The following is a 19,962-nucleotide window of genomic DNA, read 5'->3' on the forward strand; positions in this document are numbered from 1 at the left end:
AGAACATAAATCTGACCAATGGATAAAGCTGCTTTGTTTTATCTTGTTGACACATTAGAGTCTTTAGTTTTTACAGAGGAGGATTGTGGATATCTCTCTTTATCACTCTGTAAATGAAATGAAAATACTGTCACCAGCCCTAAAACATCTAATGTCTCCATGTTTTTAGTAATAAAATGTAGTAAATGAGGCTCTCCGACAGCTGATTTTTAAATACCATAAAAATGGTATTTGGAAAGCAGATCTGGATGTTTCTTATGCTTTCCATTCATCTTGCTGGTATTTCAAGCAAAAAAGAAAAAGATGCGATTAACTCAGGAAATTTTGAGATCAATCGCGATTAAAAATTTGAATCGTTTGACAGCCCTAATTATCATACAATATTTGAAAATAAACCCCGTTTTCAGAAATATTTGTGATTTTTTTTTATACTTGTCTCGAACACTGAAGTGGCCCCCCACTGAGATGACAGTGCCAGCAGTGGCCCCCAGCTCATTTGAGTTTGAGACCCTTGCTCTACAGCCTCTACCAGAGACCAGACTGTGAATGACGTCCATGTCTTTTCCCAGGTGTCCTCTACAAGGACGTGGTGGTGGGCGTTCCCAAGGAGACGCTGCAGAACGAGCGGCGCGTGGCGCTGTCCCCGGCCGGCGTGCAGGCGCTGGTCAAACAGGGCTTCAGGGTGCAGGTGGAGAGCGGAGCGGGACACGAGTCCCAGTTCTCTGACCTGCAGTACAAAGAGGCCGGGGCCTCCATCACCGACGGGAAGGGAGCGATGGGATCGGACCTCGTCCTCAAGGTTCGTACACCACGGGGAATCGAACTCGAGTTCCTCTAATTCTGACCAGTAGGTAGATTTGTCCTGCAGTGAGTTCTTCTCAGTCACATAAAACACAATGATACAATCAACAAACATACAGATTCCTTAAACACAAAATGACAAGAATAAAACCAGTTTAAACCTCATGGTGTCCTCCTGGGTCAAGGAAGGAAGGAAGGAAGGACAAAGGGAAAGGAAGGAAGGAAGGAAGGAAGGAAGGACAAAGGGAAAGGAAGGAAGGAAGGAAGGCAGGAAGGACAAAGGGAAAGAAGGAAGGAAGGAAGGAAGAACAAAGGGAAAAAAGGAAGGAAGGCAGGAAGGACGAAGGGAACAAAGGAAGGAAGGACTGAAGGAAGGGGAAAAGGAAGGAAAGAAAAATGGAGGGAAGGAACAGATTAGGTCATGGAAGGAAGCAGAAGGACGGACGAAGGAAGGAAGGAAGGAAGGAAGGAAGGAAGGAAGGAAGGAAGGAAGGAAGGAAGGAAGGAAGGAAGGAAGGAAGGAAGGGGAAAAGGATTGTGGAAAGACAAAAGGGAGAAAGGAAGGAAAGAAGGAAGGATGGAGGAAGGGAACAGATTGAGGAGGGTTAAAACAGGATACAAAGAGTTTAAAAACCCGGATGCTTAGCTACAATAAAATAGTAAAAATAAATAAATAAGAACTGTGCAACGAACAAAACTGTTTCTATAACGTTTTGTCTTAGATTTTGGGAGCAAGTCGCTCCGACTGGAGAAGCTGGAATTGGGAGTTCAAAGGGTGAAAGTCATCATTCAGAACAGAAAAGGCAATAATCCTGTTTATCTGTCTGGAAAACAGGAAAACTGGGGAAAGCTGAGCCTCTCCCATCAGTGGAGACAGACGACCATTTAACTGTTTGGTTTAAGGCATTCCTTCCTCTCTTTTAAGGACATGATGTGACCAAACCATGACACCAAAGAAAATGATAAAACCGATTCAACAAAAGCACGATAAAACACGGTCATAAAAGAGTTCAGTCAATATGAAAACACTAAAACTAAAGCTTCTTCAACAGTGAAGACGTCGTTGACCCTTCGTACACACAGCTTCACCACCTCGATGCTCTGACCTTTAATGAGAGAGTGCCTTTGTGCCTTTGTGCCTTTGTGCAAGTGGGTATTCCTCCTCAAACCAGTCACCATGTCTTTAGTTCCTCTTCCCTCCACAATACGGGAATGTCCCACATACTCTTCCTTCAAAGGAAACTTTAAACAACGGCTTCAAAACAACCAAGAGTGCATCCGGACTGATCTATCACGTTGTTTTAATGCTGTTGCTTTGTTTTATTCCATCTGTCATTTTATTTCCTGTATTATCTTAACCTGACTGTGGACTCTGTGTGACTCTTAGCTGTATTTTATTTATTGTATTGTTTTTATTCCATGTAGTGAACTGTCAGCTGTATTTTATTTATTTATTAGGGACTGTGGATGCAAATTAGCAGCTCTGTTATAATCCGGCATATTTACAACAGTGTTCTTTTTACTATTGTTCATCAACATGCACAGTGCCTATCCAAATAAAGTATTATTATTATTATTATTATTATTATTATTATTATTATTATTATTATTATTATTATTATTAGTAGTAGTAGTAGTATTTCAAATGTTTGTGATCTGATCCTTTTGTATTAATGAGCATAACTTTTTTTTAAGGTAAAAAGGGTAGGGGTATATAAGCTTTGGCTTCAAACTACACCCTTTCGGTTATATAAGCTTGATATACCAAAATAAATAAATTCATTCATTCATTCATTCATTCATTCAGTAGTAGTAGTTTTTGCTGCATTCATTTGGAAATTGGACTGTAAAAGACCCTCTACAACTGGACCGTGGCTGGTTTCATGTATCTGCAGTAGACTCACAATAACGGAATCGTCTGCATATTTAATAATAAATCTATTGTCACGTCTGCTTCGGCACAAGTTTGTGTATAATGTGTATAGTTGGACGAGTTCTTACTCTGACCATCTCCTCCTCTGCTGCAGGTCCGAGCCCCGAGTGCGAGCGAGATCGACCTGCTGAAGCCGAAGTCCACTTTAGTGAGCTTCATTTATCCGGCCCAGAACCCGGAGCTGATGAAGAAGCTGTCGGAGCGGCAGAGCACGGTGCTGGCCATGGACCAGGTGCCCCGCGTCACCATCGCCCAGGGTTACGACGCCCTCAGCTCCATGGCCAACATCGCTGGGTACCGATAGATAGATAGATAGATAGATAGATAGATAGATAGATAGATAGATAGATAGATAGATAGATAGATAGATAGATAGATAGATAGATAGATAGATAGATAGATAGATAGATAGTACTTTATTTATCTATCTACCCACACTCTCCTGCAGATCAACACGTCTGAAGATGTTGAAGTTGAAGTTGAAGTTGAAGGAAACTTGAACTGAGTTTGTTTGTGCAGGTACAAAGCTGTGGTTCTGGCTTCCAACCACTTTGGGAGATTCTTCACCGGTCAGATCACCGCTGCAGGGAAAGTTCCTCCAGCCAAGGTAACGCTCTACGGCCACGGTAACGCTCTATAGCCAAAGTAACGCTCTATAGCCACGGTAACGCTCTATAGCCACGGTAACGCTCTATAGCCACGGTAACGCTCTATAGCCAAGGTAACGCTCTACGGCCACGGTAATGCTCTAGTAACGCTCTACAGCCAAGGTAACGCTATACAGCCACGGTAACGCTCTACAGCCACGGTAACGCTCTATAGCCAAAGTAACGCTCTATAGCCACGGTAACGCTCTATAGCCACGGTAACGCTCTATAGCCACGGTAACGCTCTATAGCCACGGTAACGCTCTATAGCCACGGTAACGCTCTATAGCCAAGGTAACGCTCTATAGCCAAGGTAACGCTTTACAGCCAAGGTAACGCTCTACGGCCACGGTAACGCTCTATAGCCAAGGTAACGCTCTATAGCCACGGTAACGCTCCACAGCCAAGGTAACGCTCTAGTAACGCTCTACAGCCAAGGTAACGCTCTAGTAACGCTCTACAGCCAAGGTAACGCTCTAGTAATGCTCTACAGCCAAGGTAACGCTCTACGGCCAAGGTAGTTCAGTTCATGAACTGATGAAGCCTCTTGGATGAAGGTGAAACGTCTTCCTAGACAAATAATCAAGTCCAGTTGCTTTATTGAAAACTCCTTTGAGATACTGTGACCTGGACAAATGAGAATATGCACAGGCTTTTTTATAAAAACATTTCAAGCGACCCCATTTGAACTCCAGGCGACCACACGTGGGGTCCCGACCCCCAGGTTGAGAAACACTGGTCTACACAACATCCCATTGGAGAAACAAAACAACCACTGCATAAACGCATGGCCCAACACAGGAGAGCTAACTCCTCAGGCCTGGACTCTGCTGTCCATTTACATCTCAAGGAGAAAGCCCACTCCTTTGAGGACAGCAATGTTCAAATCCTAGACAGAGAGGACAGATGGTTTGAAAGAGGAGTTAAAGAAGCCATCTATGTGAAAGTAGAGAAACCATCCCTCAACAGGGGAGGAGGTCTGAGACACCACCTATCTCCAATTTACAATGCTGCCCTTTCATCCCTTCCCAGGAGACTCAACAATCTAGCCTCAAAGAACAACCACTGTTCACAAGTGGCAAGTGACTCCAACGACTGTCGTTAGAACAACATAGGGCACTAACAAAGTCAAAACCAACTTTCCATCAAAGGCAGTCATTTAAACGACTGTCGTTGGCACTTGGAGCACAAAAGGGAACCAGTGACATCATCACTTGTGAAACGCCCACACAAGAGGTTAAATAGTGAGTCTCCACACCAGATAGTTGGACCAGTCCCAGCCTGGTCAGCTGCGTACATGAACTGATGAAGCCTCTTGGATGAAGGTGAAACGTCTTCCTAGACAAATAACTAAGTCCAGTTGCTTTCGATTTAACCTCCTTTGAATACTATGACCTGGACAAATGAGAATATGCACCGGCTTACAACATCCCATAGTTTCTCCTGTCTGGATGTTTCAGGTCCTGGTGATCGGAGGGGGAGTAGCTGGATTAGCAGCAGCCGGAGCAGCCAAGTCCATGGGAGCCATCGTCAGAGGGTTTGACACCAGGTCTGAGATGGATCAAACATCTTTGTACTTGTCATGTTTCAGACTGTGATGATGTTTTAACGATAAACCGTGTGCCGGTCCCCGCCAGGCCGGCGGCTCTGGAGCAGTTCAAGTCGTTTGGGGTGGAGCCTCTGGAGGTGAACATCAAAGAGTCTGGAGACGGAGTCGGAGGCTACGCCAAAGAAATGTCCAAAGAGTTCATCGAAGCTGAAATGGCCCTTTTCGCCAAACAGTGTAAAGACGTGGACATTCTCATCAGCACCGCCCTGATCCCAGGTCAGTGGCTTTGATGTTCATTAGCTTGTTTTTCTCTCGCTGCTGTTGATCGATTGTGGAAGAAGGAAATGAGTTGCTCATGTTTTGGCCACAACAAAGCATCAGTTTGTTTTGTTTTTTCTCTCTGAGTGCAGCTTTAATGTGGAGCCATGTTTCTGGCTCAAGTCCATGTTTCTCTGATTTATCTATCTAGAGGACGGTGCACGTTAATGAACATTTCTGTAAACGTGCCAGTTTTACCCAGAGGTTGATTTACAACTGTTGTCCTCCGGCCATTAAAATATACAAAACAAGGACATAAAGGTCATAATACATAAAACAAGGACACAGGGGACACAAAGTTCAAGACACACTACAGAAACAATAACACCAAGTAGACAATAATACACAAAGAAACCAATACACACAGTGCAATACAATACAGTGCAAGATTATTGAACGAGAGGCCATGGATATTTGAATTAAAGGGATACTTCACCCAAAAGCGATAATTCACCAATCATCTCCTCACCGTCATGCCAAGGAAGGGTCTGGAGAACTTCCAGAGTCATCAAAACTCTGTAGGAGTTCCAGGGGGTTTTCATATAATGGCGGCGGATAGAGTTCACTTCTGATTGGTCCAAAACACACACTATGAAACATCCAGATACCTCCATACTGTCTTGAAGCCAAGACATGGAAAAGTTGTTGATCTCTGTTTTTATCCTTGTTGTAGCAGCAGCTCCCAGTGGCTGCGAGATGTTCTTCTATGTTTACATCAAACATCCAATGGTTTACAACGATGAATGAACATCTCACAGCAAATCTCGCGAAACATCAACAGCCACTGGTAGCTACTGCTACAACAAGGATAAAAACAGAGATCACATTAATTTATTCTGAACAACTTTTCCATGTCTTGGCTTCAGGACACTTGGGTCAGTAGGACGAGCAGTATGGAGGTATCTGGATGTTTCATAGTATGTGTTTTGGACCAATCAGAAGTGAACTCTATCCACCACCATTATATGAAAACCCGTCACCAGCCGGACCCCCCCTGCAACTCCTAAAGAGTTTTGATGACTCTGGAAGTTCTCCAGACCCTTCCTTGGCATGACGGTGAGGAGATGATTGGTGCATTATCGGATTTGGGTGAAGTATCCCTTTAAATTGAAATAGATTAGATTGGGAGAGATGAACTGTGGGAGGAGATTGCTTGATATCTTGAACGCCTGGTCTGTTTCCTGTCCCCGTGCAGGGAAGCGCGCCCCCATCCTGATCAAGAGGGAGTTTGTGGAGTCGATGAGGGACGGCTCGGTGGTGGTGGATCTGGCTGCTGAGGCGGGGGGCAACATCGAGACCACCAGGCCCGGAGAGCTGCACATTCACAAGGTGAGTGGAGTCTCTGATGTTCTATCTGCAGCTTCGTAGACGTACGATTCCTGTGATGTCTTGCAGAGGTGGGGACTTGGGCTCGAGACTTGGGACTTGACTTGGACTCGAGTCCCGATTTTGATGATCAAATCAAAAAAAAGACTTGGACTCGCTTGGGACTTGATGCCAAAGACTTGAGACTCTACTTGTCAAAGACTTGAGACTCTACTTGAACTTGATGCCAAAGACTTGAGACTCTACTTGGACTAGATGCCAAAGACTTGAGACTCTACTTGGACTTGATGCCAAAGACTTGAGACTCTACTTGGACTAGATGCTAAAGACTTGAAACTCTACTTGGACTTGAGAGCAAAGACTTGAGACTCTACTTGGACTTGGGAGCAAAGACTTGAGACTCTACTTGGACTTGGGAGCAAAGACTTGAGACTCTACTTGGACTTGATGTCAAAGACTTGAGACTCTATTTTGACTAGATGCCAAAGACTTGAGACTCTACTTGGACTTGAGAGCAAAGACTTGAGACTCTATTTTGACTAGATGCCAAAGACTTGAGACTCTACTTGGACTTGATGCCAAAGACTTGAGACTCTATTTTGACTTGATGTCAAAGACTTGAGACTCTACTTGGACTTGATGCCAAAGACTTGAGACTCTATTTGGACTTGATGCCAAAGACTTGAGACTCTACTTGGACTTGATGCCAAAGACTTGAGACTCTACTTGGACTCGATGCCAAATACTTGAGATTCTACTTGGACTTGATGCCAAAGACTTGAGACTCTACTTGGACTTGATGCCAAAGACTTGAGACTCTACTTGGACTAGATGCCAAAGACTTGAGACTCTACTTGGACTTGAGAGCAAAGACTTGAGACTCTACTTGGACTTGATGACAAAGACTTGAGACTCTACTTAGACTTGATGCCAAAGACTTGAGACTCTACTTGGACTTGAGAGCAAAGACTTGAGACTCTACTTGGACTAGATGACAAAGACTTGAGACTCTACTTGGACTTGAGAGCAAAGACTTGAGGCTCTACTTGGACTTGCAACATAGAGACTTTCTCCAACCTTTTTTTTTTTAAAATTAATACATTTATATATACATACATACAAACAATAAACATACAATAAACAAATTAAAAAATATATATACATATCATAGAAAGGGGTATTAATATTATATTTATCTTATCTACCTTTATCTTGTTTGTGACACAGTATCTGTTGCTTGAAGTCCACACCAAGTTCCAGTTTATATCTATGTCTATAAATTTTGAGTTCTAGAACAGTTTAGCTGATGGGGTTATAGTTTCTTGGGAAAGTTTCCTTAAATGTCTATTGGTTTTCTCCAACCTTTGTGTCGTGGCGAGCAGGGAGTGACACACATCGGCTACACGGACCTTCCCAGCCGCATGGCCACGCAGGCCAGCACGCTCTACTCCAACAACATCCTCAAGCTGCTGAAGGCCATCAGCCCCGACAAGGAATACTTCCACTACGAGCCCAAGGAGCAGTTCGACTACGGAACCATCGACCACGTCATCCGCGGCACTCTGGTCATGAAGGTGAGACTTTTTTTTTTTTTTTTAACTTTATTTTTTCCAATCAATAAAAACAGATACAGAAATACAAAAACACAAGGGGGATAAACACTACTACGTAAAGGTGCCATTTTGTCCATCTATTATGTTCATTCAAGTATTATGTACTTGAATGTGTGATATGTGAAGTACAGTTACTGCCATAGGCTATTTTTATATATTTTTCTATCCTTGAAATGTTTTTTATTGTGTTATTATGTGTTCTGATGTTGTGAGACACGTCTATGGTGGTGAAACCAAAGAGGAATTTCCACTCTGTGGATAATAAAGTTTTCGTATTCGTATTCGTATTCGTATTCGTATCGTACAGCATACAGCTCTGTTTTGATTCGTAGACTGTAGGTCATTTGTTCCATTGATGGATTTCTTCTCCAACGTCCAGCCAGTGGCTCAGTTCTCAGCCAACTCCTTGTAATGACTTTCTTAGCTGCAAGTAACAGGATCTTGAACAAGTATCTGTCTTCTTTACCTGTTACATCTTCTGGTATCAGTCCTAGATATACATACCGAGGATCATTGGGAATATTATATCCAAAAATTTCACCCATGGCTCTTACAACCGCCTCCCAAAATGACTATATTTTCATACATGACCAAAATATATGAGAGTGGTTGGCGTTCAGTTGCTCACAGTTTCTCCAACAATATTGTTGTTGGCCTAATTGTTTATTTTTGGTGTAATAAAAAAACGTGTCAAATTTTTCCAACCAAACCAAGCTTTGTGATGTATGTTGGGTCTTAAATATGGACTGCCAATTTTTTTTTTTTTTTTTTTTTTGCCTTTATTTAACCAGGTCGGTCCCATTGAGACACAATGGCCTCTTTTTCAAGGGAAGCCTGGCCAAGACAGCAGCAGAAAAGTTACTACACATACATGACACAGAAATCACACAACACACAGATAAAAGCAACAGGACTAAAAGTTCGGATTCACATTAAAACAAAAACAAGTGCGGTATGAAGCTGCTCCAATTTCTCTCACACAAGTTTTCAAAGATCCAAGGTTGATCAGCTCCTTTAGCTTTAGAGTTTTCTGCAGTGCATTCCAAGCAGCAGGTGCAGCGTACTTAAAATCACCAATCGCCAATCACTCCCAGACAACTCAATATTGAATAATTTTTCCCATTTCACTTTTATATACACTGTATTTCTTCCCTGTTGTTTCAATAAACCTTTGTACAGTTTAGAGACGATTCTTGAAGGAGTTTGCTCAGAATGAAGGTGAGATGTGATTGGTTGTAGCTCTGCTGGCAGCCTCGGTCCTGCTGGGATGTCGAGCCAAACGAGCTCTAAACCCGATCCCAGCTGGGAATCGCTCCTGTTGGATCGCAGCAAGAATGTTATGAACGTTTCAAAATATACTTTTCCAGGAATCTTGGCTTTGACACATTGTTTATGACAGAGAGAGCATGCAAAACCTCAACACGACATATCGGTTTACCCCCTTGTTAAACTAAGCATTATTCAGGCCCCTTAAAAGAGAATTTATCTTAGAAAACCGCTGGTAACTGGTTCGTGATTGCTGTTTGTTCGCTCTAATCTCCAGTCGCTCCGTGGCTTTGTGTCCGTCCAGCCCAGATCTCCCACAATGCACGACTCCAAAGTCTTGATGTGTGTTTCTCACGCAAAACTCTGACTCGGACGTTCCTCTTGTGTGTGTTTTGTTTTGTTTTTTCTCTTCTGCTTCATCCAGGACGGGAGGAACATGTTCCCCTCCCCGCTGCCTAAAACGGCCCCCCCGGCCCCGGTCAAACAGAAATCCGTCTTGGAGCTGGAGAAGGAGAAAGCAGCGGCCGTTTCTCCTTTCAACCGCACGCTGACGTCGGCCGGCGTCTACACCACAGGTCAGAGGTCAAAGGTCGGGGGGGGAAAACACCTCAGACTCACTGGAACAGAACGACCTTCTCTAGTTTCCCTTGTACATAAAACTGAAACCATTAGTTTAGTTGATGAAAAGAGTAAAAAGACAAATATTTAGATGATTCATCGCGTTAGATTTGGATGTGGGAGTTCCTTATTGAACATCAGAGCAAAGTGAGTTTTTTATTTGCATGTGGACGAAGAAAATATGTTGGTTTGAAACGATCCCTCGGGCTGAAATCTGTCACCGTGGAAACATTTCACTGCGAGACATCTTTGGGAGATTAACTGATAATAAAAAATAATTTAGTTCCAAACAATCTGATGTGGAAACTTTTGCTAAAACCCTGAGATCATCACGTGTTAATGGAACTTTTCAACGCAGCCGCGTCGTTTTAATGAACCACAGTGAAAACTCTTTACAGATCGTCATGGTTACATAACCTGTTGTGAAACCGTGTCTGTGATTGATTGTAATGAATCTTTTTTCTCTATAACAACAACATGCAAACAACTGGACAGGGTTCCTACGCAAGTATGGAAAGTATGGAATTTGATTTTATACATTTGGAAAATGGAAACTATTGTATGGAAATATATTTGCTTTATTAATCTTATCTTGGTTTGGTCTTATCTGAAGTTATTTGGGTTAATTATAGCCTATTTTATTTGCTATTGTACTTAGCTACAATCTCCTGGAAGTGATTTGGTTGCATAATGACAGACACATTCAGAATAATGAAAACAAGATAAATTGGATGCTTTTTTTTTATATTATGCACATCTATTTACTTAAATATCACAAATTATTTGAATGTTTTTACCGAGAAGTCTGGAAAAAGTCTGGAATTTGGAAATTTCAAATGTGTAGGAACCCTGAGTACACAACATGAACTGTGTGTGTGTGTGTGTGTGTGTGTGTGTGTGTGTGTGTGTGTGTGTGTGTGTGTGTGGGCGTGTCCACGTGTCTGCTGCTGGGCATCATCTCGCCCAACGCGGCCTTCACCCAGATGGTCACCACCTTCGGCCTGGCCGGGATCGTCGGCTACCACACGGTGTGGGGCGTCACGCCGGCGCTGCACTCGCCGCTCATGTCCGTCACCAACGCCATCTCAGGTCAGAACGCCGCTGACGCCGCCAGATCAATTCATGCTTTTATTAGTGGTGTAGTCTATGTGAACTGAAAATACATAAATACTTCAGTATAGCCAGTACAACTAAACTATCTAACTAAAGTAAATGTCAGTGGTTCTCAGAGTGGGAGGGTTGACACGGTTCAAGGGGCTCCACTACTTTTTATTCACATTTTACCACTTTTTCTTGAATATTTTTGAGAAATTTTACCAGTTTCTTCTCAATTTTTCTGTTCTACTTTTTACTATTTTTTAAAGAAATTTTACCCCTTTTTGTATTATTGTTTGCCCCCCCTTCTTTTTGAAAATTTTTACCACTTTTTCTAGAATTCTTGAGTAATTTTACCAGTTTTTTCAAAAAAAAATTCTTTTGTTTTTTCTTTTTGTGAGAATTTTTACCACTTTTTTTCCAGAAATTTCTCTATAATCTTTCAAAAATATGTCAAATTTGGGTCCTTGATATAAAAAGTTTGAGAACCAGCGTCTATGTGATACAAGTATGAACAGTTTACCACCTAGAAAGCAGTTGCATTAGACTACACTACTGGCTTGTTTCTATTGTCTGTCTCTGAGCTGACGGGTCTCGCCCCCCCCCCCCTGTGGACTCAGGTCTGACGGCGGTGGGGGGTCTGGTGCTGATGGGAGGAGGCCTCACCCCCTCCAGTCTACCGGAGAGTCTCGCTCTGGGCGCCGCCTTCGTTTCCTCCATCAACATCGCAGGTTTGATGTTGTTTTTTTTTTTTTATATGTTTATTGATTTTCAATGAAGAGAAAGAAGAAAAAAGAAAATACATATAAAATGAAGAGAAAAAATAAGTAGCTAGAGGAAAAAGAGAAGAGAGAGAGAGAGAGAGAGAGAGAGAGAGAGAGAGAGAGAGAGAGAGAGAGAGAGAGAAAGTAAAGAACACAGCACATCAAGCTCAACAATATTTCATGGTCATAAAATGAGTACTGTAGATAGAATATAAAAGCAGAAAAATAAATAAATAATAGTAAAATAAATAGGTCAGTAGACATATACATCATCATACTCTTGTTTGGACTGCAAGGTTTTGTACAATAGCCAGTTTAGTGTCTATGGGCTCACATTTTAAGGTCCCATGTTTTATCAAACGTATCCCCTCTGTCTTCATTGTAGAATCTCAGTCTCTCCAGATGTAAAGTATTTAACAATTCTCCCAACCATAAATTATAAGTGGGCACAGAGTTCATTTTCCACACTCGTAAAATCAGCTTTTTAGCGATCACCATGATCCCAAATTGAACTGCTCTTCTTTCAAATGTAACAGAAGAAAGGACACTTGTGGCCCCTAGAATGGCCACCAGAGGGTTTTTACCAAAAGCCTCAGAAAAACACTCAGAAATACATTTCTGATTGTTTCTTTTGCCTTAAATATCAAAAGTAAAGAAAGAAAGAAAGAAAGAAAGAAAGAAAGAGCTGATAAAAGCTGATAAGAGCTGATACAAGCTGATAAAAATACATTTCCCAAATAAATAAAGTTCACTACAGCAGGTTTGATGTTTAACACAGTAAGATCGTCTGTCTGCTCAAGTCAAAGACACTCAGTGCTCTCTCTGTGTGTGTGTGCGTGCGTGCGTGCGTGTGTGTGTGTGTGTGCGTGTGTGTGTGTGTGTGTGTGTGTGTGTGTAGGTGGTTTCCTCATCACCCAGAGGATGCTGGACATGTTCAAACGTCCCACTGACCCTCCGGAGCACAACTACCTGTACCTGCTTCCCGCCGGCGCCTTCGTCGGCGGCTACGGAGCGTCGCTGGCCGCCGGCTACAGCATCGAGCAGGTGACCAACATATATCTAATATTTAATTTAATATTCTCTAGATCAATTAACTACAGCTGCAACAATCAATTAATTGCACAATAATTGATTATTAAATGAATCCTCAACTATTCTGATAATCTAATAATCAGTTTGAGTCCAGATTCTCTGATTGCAGCTTCTTCAATGTGAATATTTCTGGTTTCTTTGTTCCTTTATGACAATAAACTGAGTCTCTCTTTGGTTTGTGGACAAAACAAGACATTTGAGGACGATGTCGTCTGGTGGTTTGAGAAACACTGGTTGATGTTTTTAGACATTTTATTGACCAAACAACTAATGGATTAATCGCTTAGACATTTTATACATTTGGAAAATGGAAACTATTGTATGGAAATGTATTTATTTTATTTATCTTGTCTTGGTTTGGTCTTATCTGAAGTTATTTGGGTTAATTATAGCCTATTTTATGTGCTATTGTACTATGCTATAATCTCCTGGAAATGATTTGGTTGCATAATGACAGACACATTCAGAATAAAGAAAACAAGATGAATTGGATGCTTTTTTAATATTATGCACATCTATTTACTTAAAGGGATAGTTCAACATTTTGTCAAATTGGCCCATCACCATAATCCCTATAGTCATAGCAGTAGGTTCGTTACCTTTAACTGTCGGTGCAAGCTGTTTTTAGAACGGCGGAGCAGAGCCGTGAGCTGTTCAGAGCTACGCTACGGAGGCTCATTATGGGATTTCTTGGTTTCCCTCATCAAACTCATCAAATACACAATCCAACAACTCCACAACGCTCTGGTGGACAAGTTGTGAGCTGCACATTCACCATGCTATGAGATAATAACACAACGTTACCACACAGAGTTGTTGTAGAGGGAAATTCATGTAAAATCACTGATGCACGTTGCCATTTAATCTTCTGGATTCATTGTTATTAATGGATTAATCGTTTAGACAGATGAATCGATAATGAAAGTAATTGTTAGTTGCAGCTTTACAATGAACTGACAAACAGGTTCAGCTGTCATTAGTTTTTACATCTCCTTCCTCCTCCTTGTTGCCCTGACGATGTCCCGTTGCCATGACTGTGTGTGTTTCCTCTTCAGATGATGTACCTCGGCTCGGGGATGTGTTGTGTCGGTGCTCTGGCCGGCCTCTCGGCCCAGCGCACCAGTCGCCTTGGCAACACGCTGGGCATGATGGGCGTGGCGGGAGGCATCGCCGCCACGCTGGGAGCGCTGAAACCCTCTCCAGAGCTGCTGTCCCAGATGTCCCTGGCCATGGCAACCGGAGGAACGCTGGGTACGGCGCTCCTACCGCGGCCACACGGCCCCGATCACAGCTCAGCAGGGTTTATAAAGGGATAGTTCACCCAAAATTGAAATTGCACTCATGATCTCCTCCCCCTCATGTGGACTAAGGGCTGGGAGAAGTTTCAGAGTCCTCCGTGGCTTCTCTGAGTTACAGGGGTTTGAATTTTGGGTGAACTATCCCTTTAAGGGGCATTATATAATTCTATTGTATGGATGTTGTAAATCTCTTTTTAACCAAACTGACAATGGTAGTGTGAAACTTTAGAGATGCCTTCATTTAGTTAAAATACAGCCAATCAGAGGAGAAAAGGTAATTTAGCGAAATGTATTTTCCTCATCTTTTTTTCTTCTTTTAGTCTGATGATGATTGTTTCTTTTGCCTTAAATATCAAAAGTATAGAAAGAAAGAAAGAAAGAAAGAAAGAAAGAAAGAAAGAAAGCTGATAAAAACTGATAAAAAAAAGATGATAGGAGCTGATGAAAGCTGATAAAAAGCTGATAACAGTTGATAAAAGCTGATACGAGCTGATAAAAGCTGATAACAGTTGATAGAAAGCTGATAAGAGCTGATAAAAAGCTGATAAAAGCTGATAACAGTTGATAAAAGCTGATAACAGTTGAAAAGACCTGATAAAAAGCTGATAACAGTTGATAAAAGCTGATAAAAAGCTGATAAGAGCTGATAAAAGCTGATAACAGTTGATAAAAGCTGATAAAAGCTGATAAAACCTGATAGATAAAAAGCTGATAAGAGCTTATAACAGTTGATAAAAGCTGATAACAGTTGATAAAAAGCTGATAAGAGCTGATAACAGTTGATAAAAGCTGATAACAGTTGATAAAAGCTGATAATAGCTGATAAAACCTGATAGATAAAAAGCTGATAAGAGCTTATAACAGTTGATAAAAGCTGATAACAGTTGATAAAAAGCTGATAAGAGCTGATAACAGTTGATAACAGTTGATAAAAGCTGATAACAGTTGATAAAAAGCTGATAAGAGCTGATAACAGTTGATAACAGTTGATAAAAAGCTGATAACAGTTGATAAAAGCTGATAACAGTTGATAAAAGCTGATAAAAATCTGATACGAGCTGATAACAGTTGATAAAAGCTGATAACAGTTGATAAAAGCTGATAACAGCTGATAAGAGCTGATAACAGTTGATAAAAGCTGATAACAGCTGATAAGAGCTGATAACAGTTGATAAAAGCTGATAACAGTTGATAAAACGATGATAAGAGCTGATAACAGTTGATAAAAGCTGATAACAGTTGATAAAAAGCTGATAACAGCTGATAAGAGCTGATAACAGTTGATAAAAGCTGATAACAGTTGATAAAACGATGATAAGAGCTGATAACTGTTGATGAAAGCTGATAACAGTTGATGAAAGCTGATAACAGATGATAAGAGTTGATACAAGCTGATAAAAGCTGATAAAAAGCTGATAAAAGCTGATAACAGTTGATAAAAGCTGATAACAGTTGATAACAGTTGATAAAAGCTGACAATAGTTGATAAGAGCTGAAAACGGCTTCTTGTGTCCACATCGTCTCGTTTAGTTCTTGAACAGCGTGTTGCGACCACCAGCAGCTCTGCTTCAGTCTCCTCTGAAGTTGATAAAAGCTGATAAGAGCTGATATCAGCTTTTATCAACTGATAAAAGCTGATAACAGTTGATAAAAGCTGATAAAAAAGCTGATAACAGTTGATAAAAGCTGATAAAAAGCTGATAACAGTTGATAAAAGCTGATAACAGTTGATAAAAGCTGATAACAGTTGATAAAAGCTGATAACAGTTGATAAGAGCTGATAACAGTTGATAAAAGCTGATAAAAAGCTGATAGAACTTGATAAAAGCTGATAACAGTTGATCCTGAACAGCGTGTTGCGACCACCAGCAGCTCTGCTTCAGTCTCCTCTGAGGTTCATAAAAGCTGATAAAAGCTGATAAGCGCTGATAACAGTTGATAAAAAGCTGATAACAGTTGATAAAAGCTGATAACAGTTGATAAGAGCTGATAACAGTTGATAAAAGCTGATAACAGTTGATAACAGTTGATAAAAAGCTGATAACAGTTGATAAGAGCTGATAACAGTTGATAAAAGCTGATAACAGTTGATAAAAGCTGATAACAGTTGATAAAAGCTGATAACAGTTGATAACAGTTGATAAAAAGCTGATAACAGTTGATAAAAGCTGATAAAAGCTGATAACAGTTGATCCTGAACAGCGTGGCGTTGCGACCACCAGCAGCTCTGCTTCAGTCTCGGACATGTCTTCAGTCTCCTCTGAAGTTGATAAAAGCTGATAAAAGCTGATAAGAGCTGATAACAGTTGATAAAAGCTGATAACAGTTGATAAGAGCTGATAACAGTTGATAAGAGCTGATAACAGTTGATAAAAGCTGATAACAGTTGATAAAAGCTGATAAAAAGCTGATAACAGCTGATAACAGTTGATAAAAGCTGATAAAAGCTGATAACAGTTGATAACAGTTGATAACAGTTGATAACAGTTGATAACAGTTGATAACAGTTGATAACAGTTGATAAAAGCTGATAACAGTTGATAACAGTTGATAACAGTTGATCTTGAACAGCGTGTTGCGACCACCAGCAGCTCTGCTTCAGTCTCGGACGTGTCTTCAGTCTCCTCTGAAGTTGATAAAAGCTGATAAAAGCTGATAACAGTTGATAAAACGATGATAAGAGCTGATAACAGTTGATAAGAGCTGATAAAAGCTGATAACAGTTGATAAAAGTTGATAACAGTTGATAACAGTTGATAACAGTTGATAAAAGCTGATAAAAGCTGATAACAGTTGATAAAAGCTGATAACAGTTAATAAAAGCTGATAAAAGCTGATAACAGTTGATCCTGAACAGCGTGGCGTTGCGACCACCAGCAGCTCTGCTTCAGTCTCGGACATGTCTTCAGTCTCCTCTGAAGTTGATAAAAGCTGGTAAAAAGCTGATAGAACTTGATAAAAGCTGATAACAGTTGATAACAGTTGATAAAAGCTGATAACAGTTGATAAAAGCTGATAAAAGCTGATAACAGTTGATAACAGTTGATAAAAGCTGATAACAGTTGATAAAAGCTGATAACAGTTGATAAAAGCTGATAACAGTTGATAACAGTTGATAAAAGCTGATAACAGTTGATAAAAGCTGATAAAAGCTGATAACAGTTGATAAAAGCTGATAACAGTTGATAACAGTTGATAAGAGCTGATAACAGTTGATAAAAGCTGATAAAAGCTGATAACAGTTGATAAAAGCTGATAACAGTTGATAACAGTTGATAAAAGCTGATAACAGTTGATAAAAGCTGATAACAGTTGATAAAAGCTGATAACAGTTGATAAGAGCTGATAACAGTTGATAACAGTTGATAAGAGCTGATAACAGTTGATAACAGTTGATAAGAGCTGATAACAGTTGATAAAAGCTGATAACAGTTGATAACAGTTGATAAAAAGCTGATAACAGCTGATAAAAGCTGATAACAGTTGATAACAGTTGATCCTGAACAGCGTGTTGCGACCACCAGCAGCTCTGCTTCAGTCTCGGACGTGTCTTCAGTCTCCTCTGAAGTTGATTCAGCATTACGAGGCCATCATGAAGCAGTTACATGTTATTAGCTTTGCGTGCAGCGTCTCTGCCCTTGAAATGAGTGTGATATACATACACACACACACATATTTCTGTTAATTGATACCAGAGGACGATTGATCCGGTCCGCCTAGAGAGACGAGTGGGTTTCATCATCATGTCTGAAAGTTGTACATGTTAATAGTAATCTAAGAAAGCAGGATGATAAACGATGTTTGACTCAACACACACTTGCACACAGACACACGGGAAAGCAGCAGAACATGAGGGTTTACTCAGTCTTAAATTAGTGTCCCTGTGTTTTCAAGAAAACACACTTAAACACTTAACTTCAGACTCATCAGATCTGCTTTGAAGACCGGGCCCAGTAACTGGAAACAGGTGCAGGCCTTTTAGACATTTGCTCCTTTTTAACTTCTTTTTTTTTTTTACTTCAAAATGTTTATTTTTTTGTTTTTTTTAAACTGAGCCAGTGCATGAGAAGTTTAGTGTCTGGTGTTTCTCTGGCCAAACACAGTAACTCACTGAGATTTTCTGACATCTGACTTGTTTTCCGTCTGTCTGTGTGTCTGGGTGCAGGTCTGACCATCGCCAAGCGCATCGAGATCTCCGACCTCCCTCAGCTGGTGGCGGCGTTCCACAGCCTGGTGGGGCTGGCCGCCGTGCTCACCTGCGTGGCCGAGTTCATGATCGAGTTCCCTCACCTGGAGTCTCATCCGGCCGCCGGCATGATCAAGACCGTGGCCTACCTGGGCACCTACATCGGAGGAGTCACCTTCAGCGGCTCGCTGGTGGCCTACGGCAAGCTGCAAGGTGATACCTGTAGTACCTGCTGTGTGTGATAAATAATTGTTTTTAGTGTGTTTTACAGCTGATTTAAGACTCGGGTCAGAACCGACTCTAACACCATAGATGGAAGCAGAAAGCTGACAAGAGGAAGGTTCAATTGAAGCCAAGGGTCATACTGACAAAAAAGGCCCAGGGGCCCACACCCAAAAATATTAAAACCAATATTTTCATGGATAAGGAAGCCTGACAATGTAACCAAGAGAAGAAAAACTAATTGGATGAAAAAAAAAAGTATTTAGTGTATTTTACAGCTGATTTAAAATACGGGTCAAAACTGACCCGAAACACCATAGATGGCAGCAGAAAGCTGACACAAGACGAAGGTTAAAGGAATAATCTCTAGAACCTACTGTGTACTTGTTAATGCTTCTGGTGGAGCAGCATGTCTGCATACAGAACCCTTCGATCTGTGCAACTGAGGAGTGGATGTTAAACTCTTAACTACACACCCTGTTGCATCTTTTTTTCTTTCTGCGCCGCGGACGCAGGTTTTCTTTTTCACGTCTCCAGCCACAGACTCTTCTGTCTTACATACGCTAAATAAATAAGCGACTGCTAACAGCTGCTGTTTCGCACACTACTGTCATGCATGCGCGCTTCCTTTTTTTAGTTTTTTAAGCTGACATAACTCCACCCGCCCTCTCAGATGACACCACGATCCAACGATCTGAAGATGGGGCTGATTTCCCATCCCTAGTAGATATTGTGCATATTACAAATGTTAAAGTCAGTAGATTTGGTCCTTTTCATGTCTGATCATTGCTCTGCATTAAAGGGGAGACATTATAGAAATATCACTTTTTGAAGGCTCTTTAACATTTATCTGGGTGTTTGTTTTGCCGTCTGGCCCCCAAATGTGAGAATTGACCAAAAAATCTGTAATTTTCCGGCTCCCTAGGTTGAAATCCATGTGGTTGTCAAACAATGATGTAACTAGTTTCATATTTGCATAACCCCGCCCCTACCAGTGGCTCATTTGCATTTAAAGGGACAGACACTGAAACCGGCCGTTCTGAACAGAGCTGTTTTGAATGGATGAAAAAAAAGCTGTGATGTTTGATCTTTGGGGGATTTTGACCGAAGCAGGTCACAGACTTGTCTTTAAGACACCTGGGAACTATTTTAATTAGTGGGAAAGGGGCAGAAAAGGGGCAGAATTCGTCTCCTTTAAACTCTGATATCAGTGTAAACACACTGAGCCTCTCCT

At 41.2% G+C, this 19,962-nt stretch overlaps 2 protein-coding genes across 2 annotated transcripts in view; one reads left to right on the forward strand and one right to left on the reverse strand.

Annotated features, from left to right (window-relative positions):
- The window catches only part of dtwd1 (DTW domain containing 1), a 376,654-nt gene that overhangs the window by 314,717 nt on the left and 41,975 nt on the right, over positions 1-19,962 (reverse strand). The window lies entirely within an intron of this gene.
- Positions 1-19,962, forward strand: part of nnt2 (nicotinamide nucleotide transhydrogenase 2) — a 47,828-nt gene that overhangs the window by 1,143 nt on the left and 26,723 nt on the right. Inside the window, exons 2-14 of the mRNA XM_083996720.1 lie at positions 570-799; positions 2,829-3,028; positions 3,254-3,341; positions 4,842-4,930; positions 5,019-5,206; positions 6,444-6,577; positions 7,957-8,148; positions 9,878-10,027; positions 10,998-11,160; positions 11,787-11,897; positions 12,829-12,974; positions 14,078-14,273; positions 18,486-18,719. Coding sequence (XP_083852846.1) covers positions 570-799; positions 2,829-3,028; positions 3,254-3,341; positions 4,842-4,930; positions 5,019-5,206; positions 6,444-6,577; positions 7,957-8,148; positions 9,878-10,027; positions 10,998-11,160; positions 11,787-11,897; positions 12,829-12,974; positions 14,078-14,273; positions 18,486-18,719 — 2,121 coding nt within the window. The remainder of the gene's footprint in view (positions 1-569; positions 800-2,828; positions 3,029-3,253; positions 3,342-4,841; positions 4,931-5,018; positions 5,207-6,443; positions 6,578-7,956; positions 8,149-9,877; positions 10,028-10,997; positions 11,161-11,786; positions 11,898-12,828; positions 12,975-14,077; positions 14,274-18,485; positions 18,720-19,962) is intronic.

Source organism: Trachurus trachurus (genome assembly GCF_905171665.1).
Source record: "Trachurus trachurus genome assembly, chromosome: 3".
Lineage (NCBI taxonomy): Eukaryota > Metazoa > Chordata > Actinopteri > Carangiformes > Carangidae > Trachurus > Trachurus trachurus.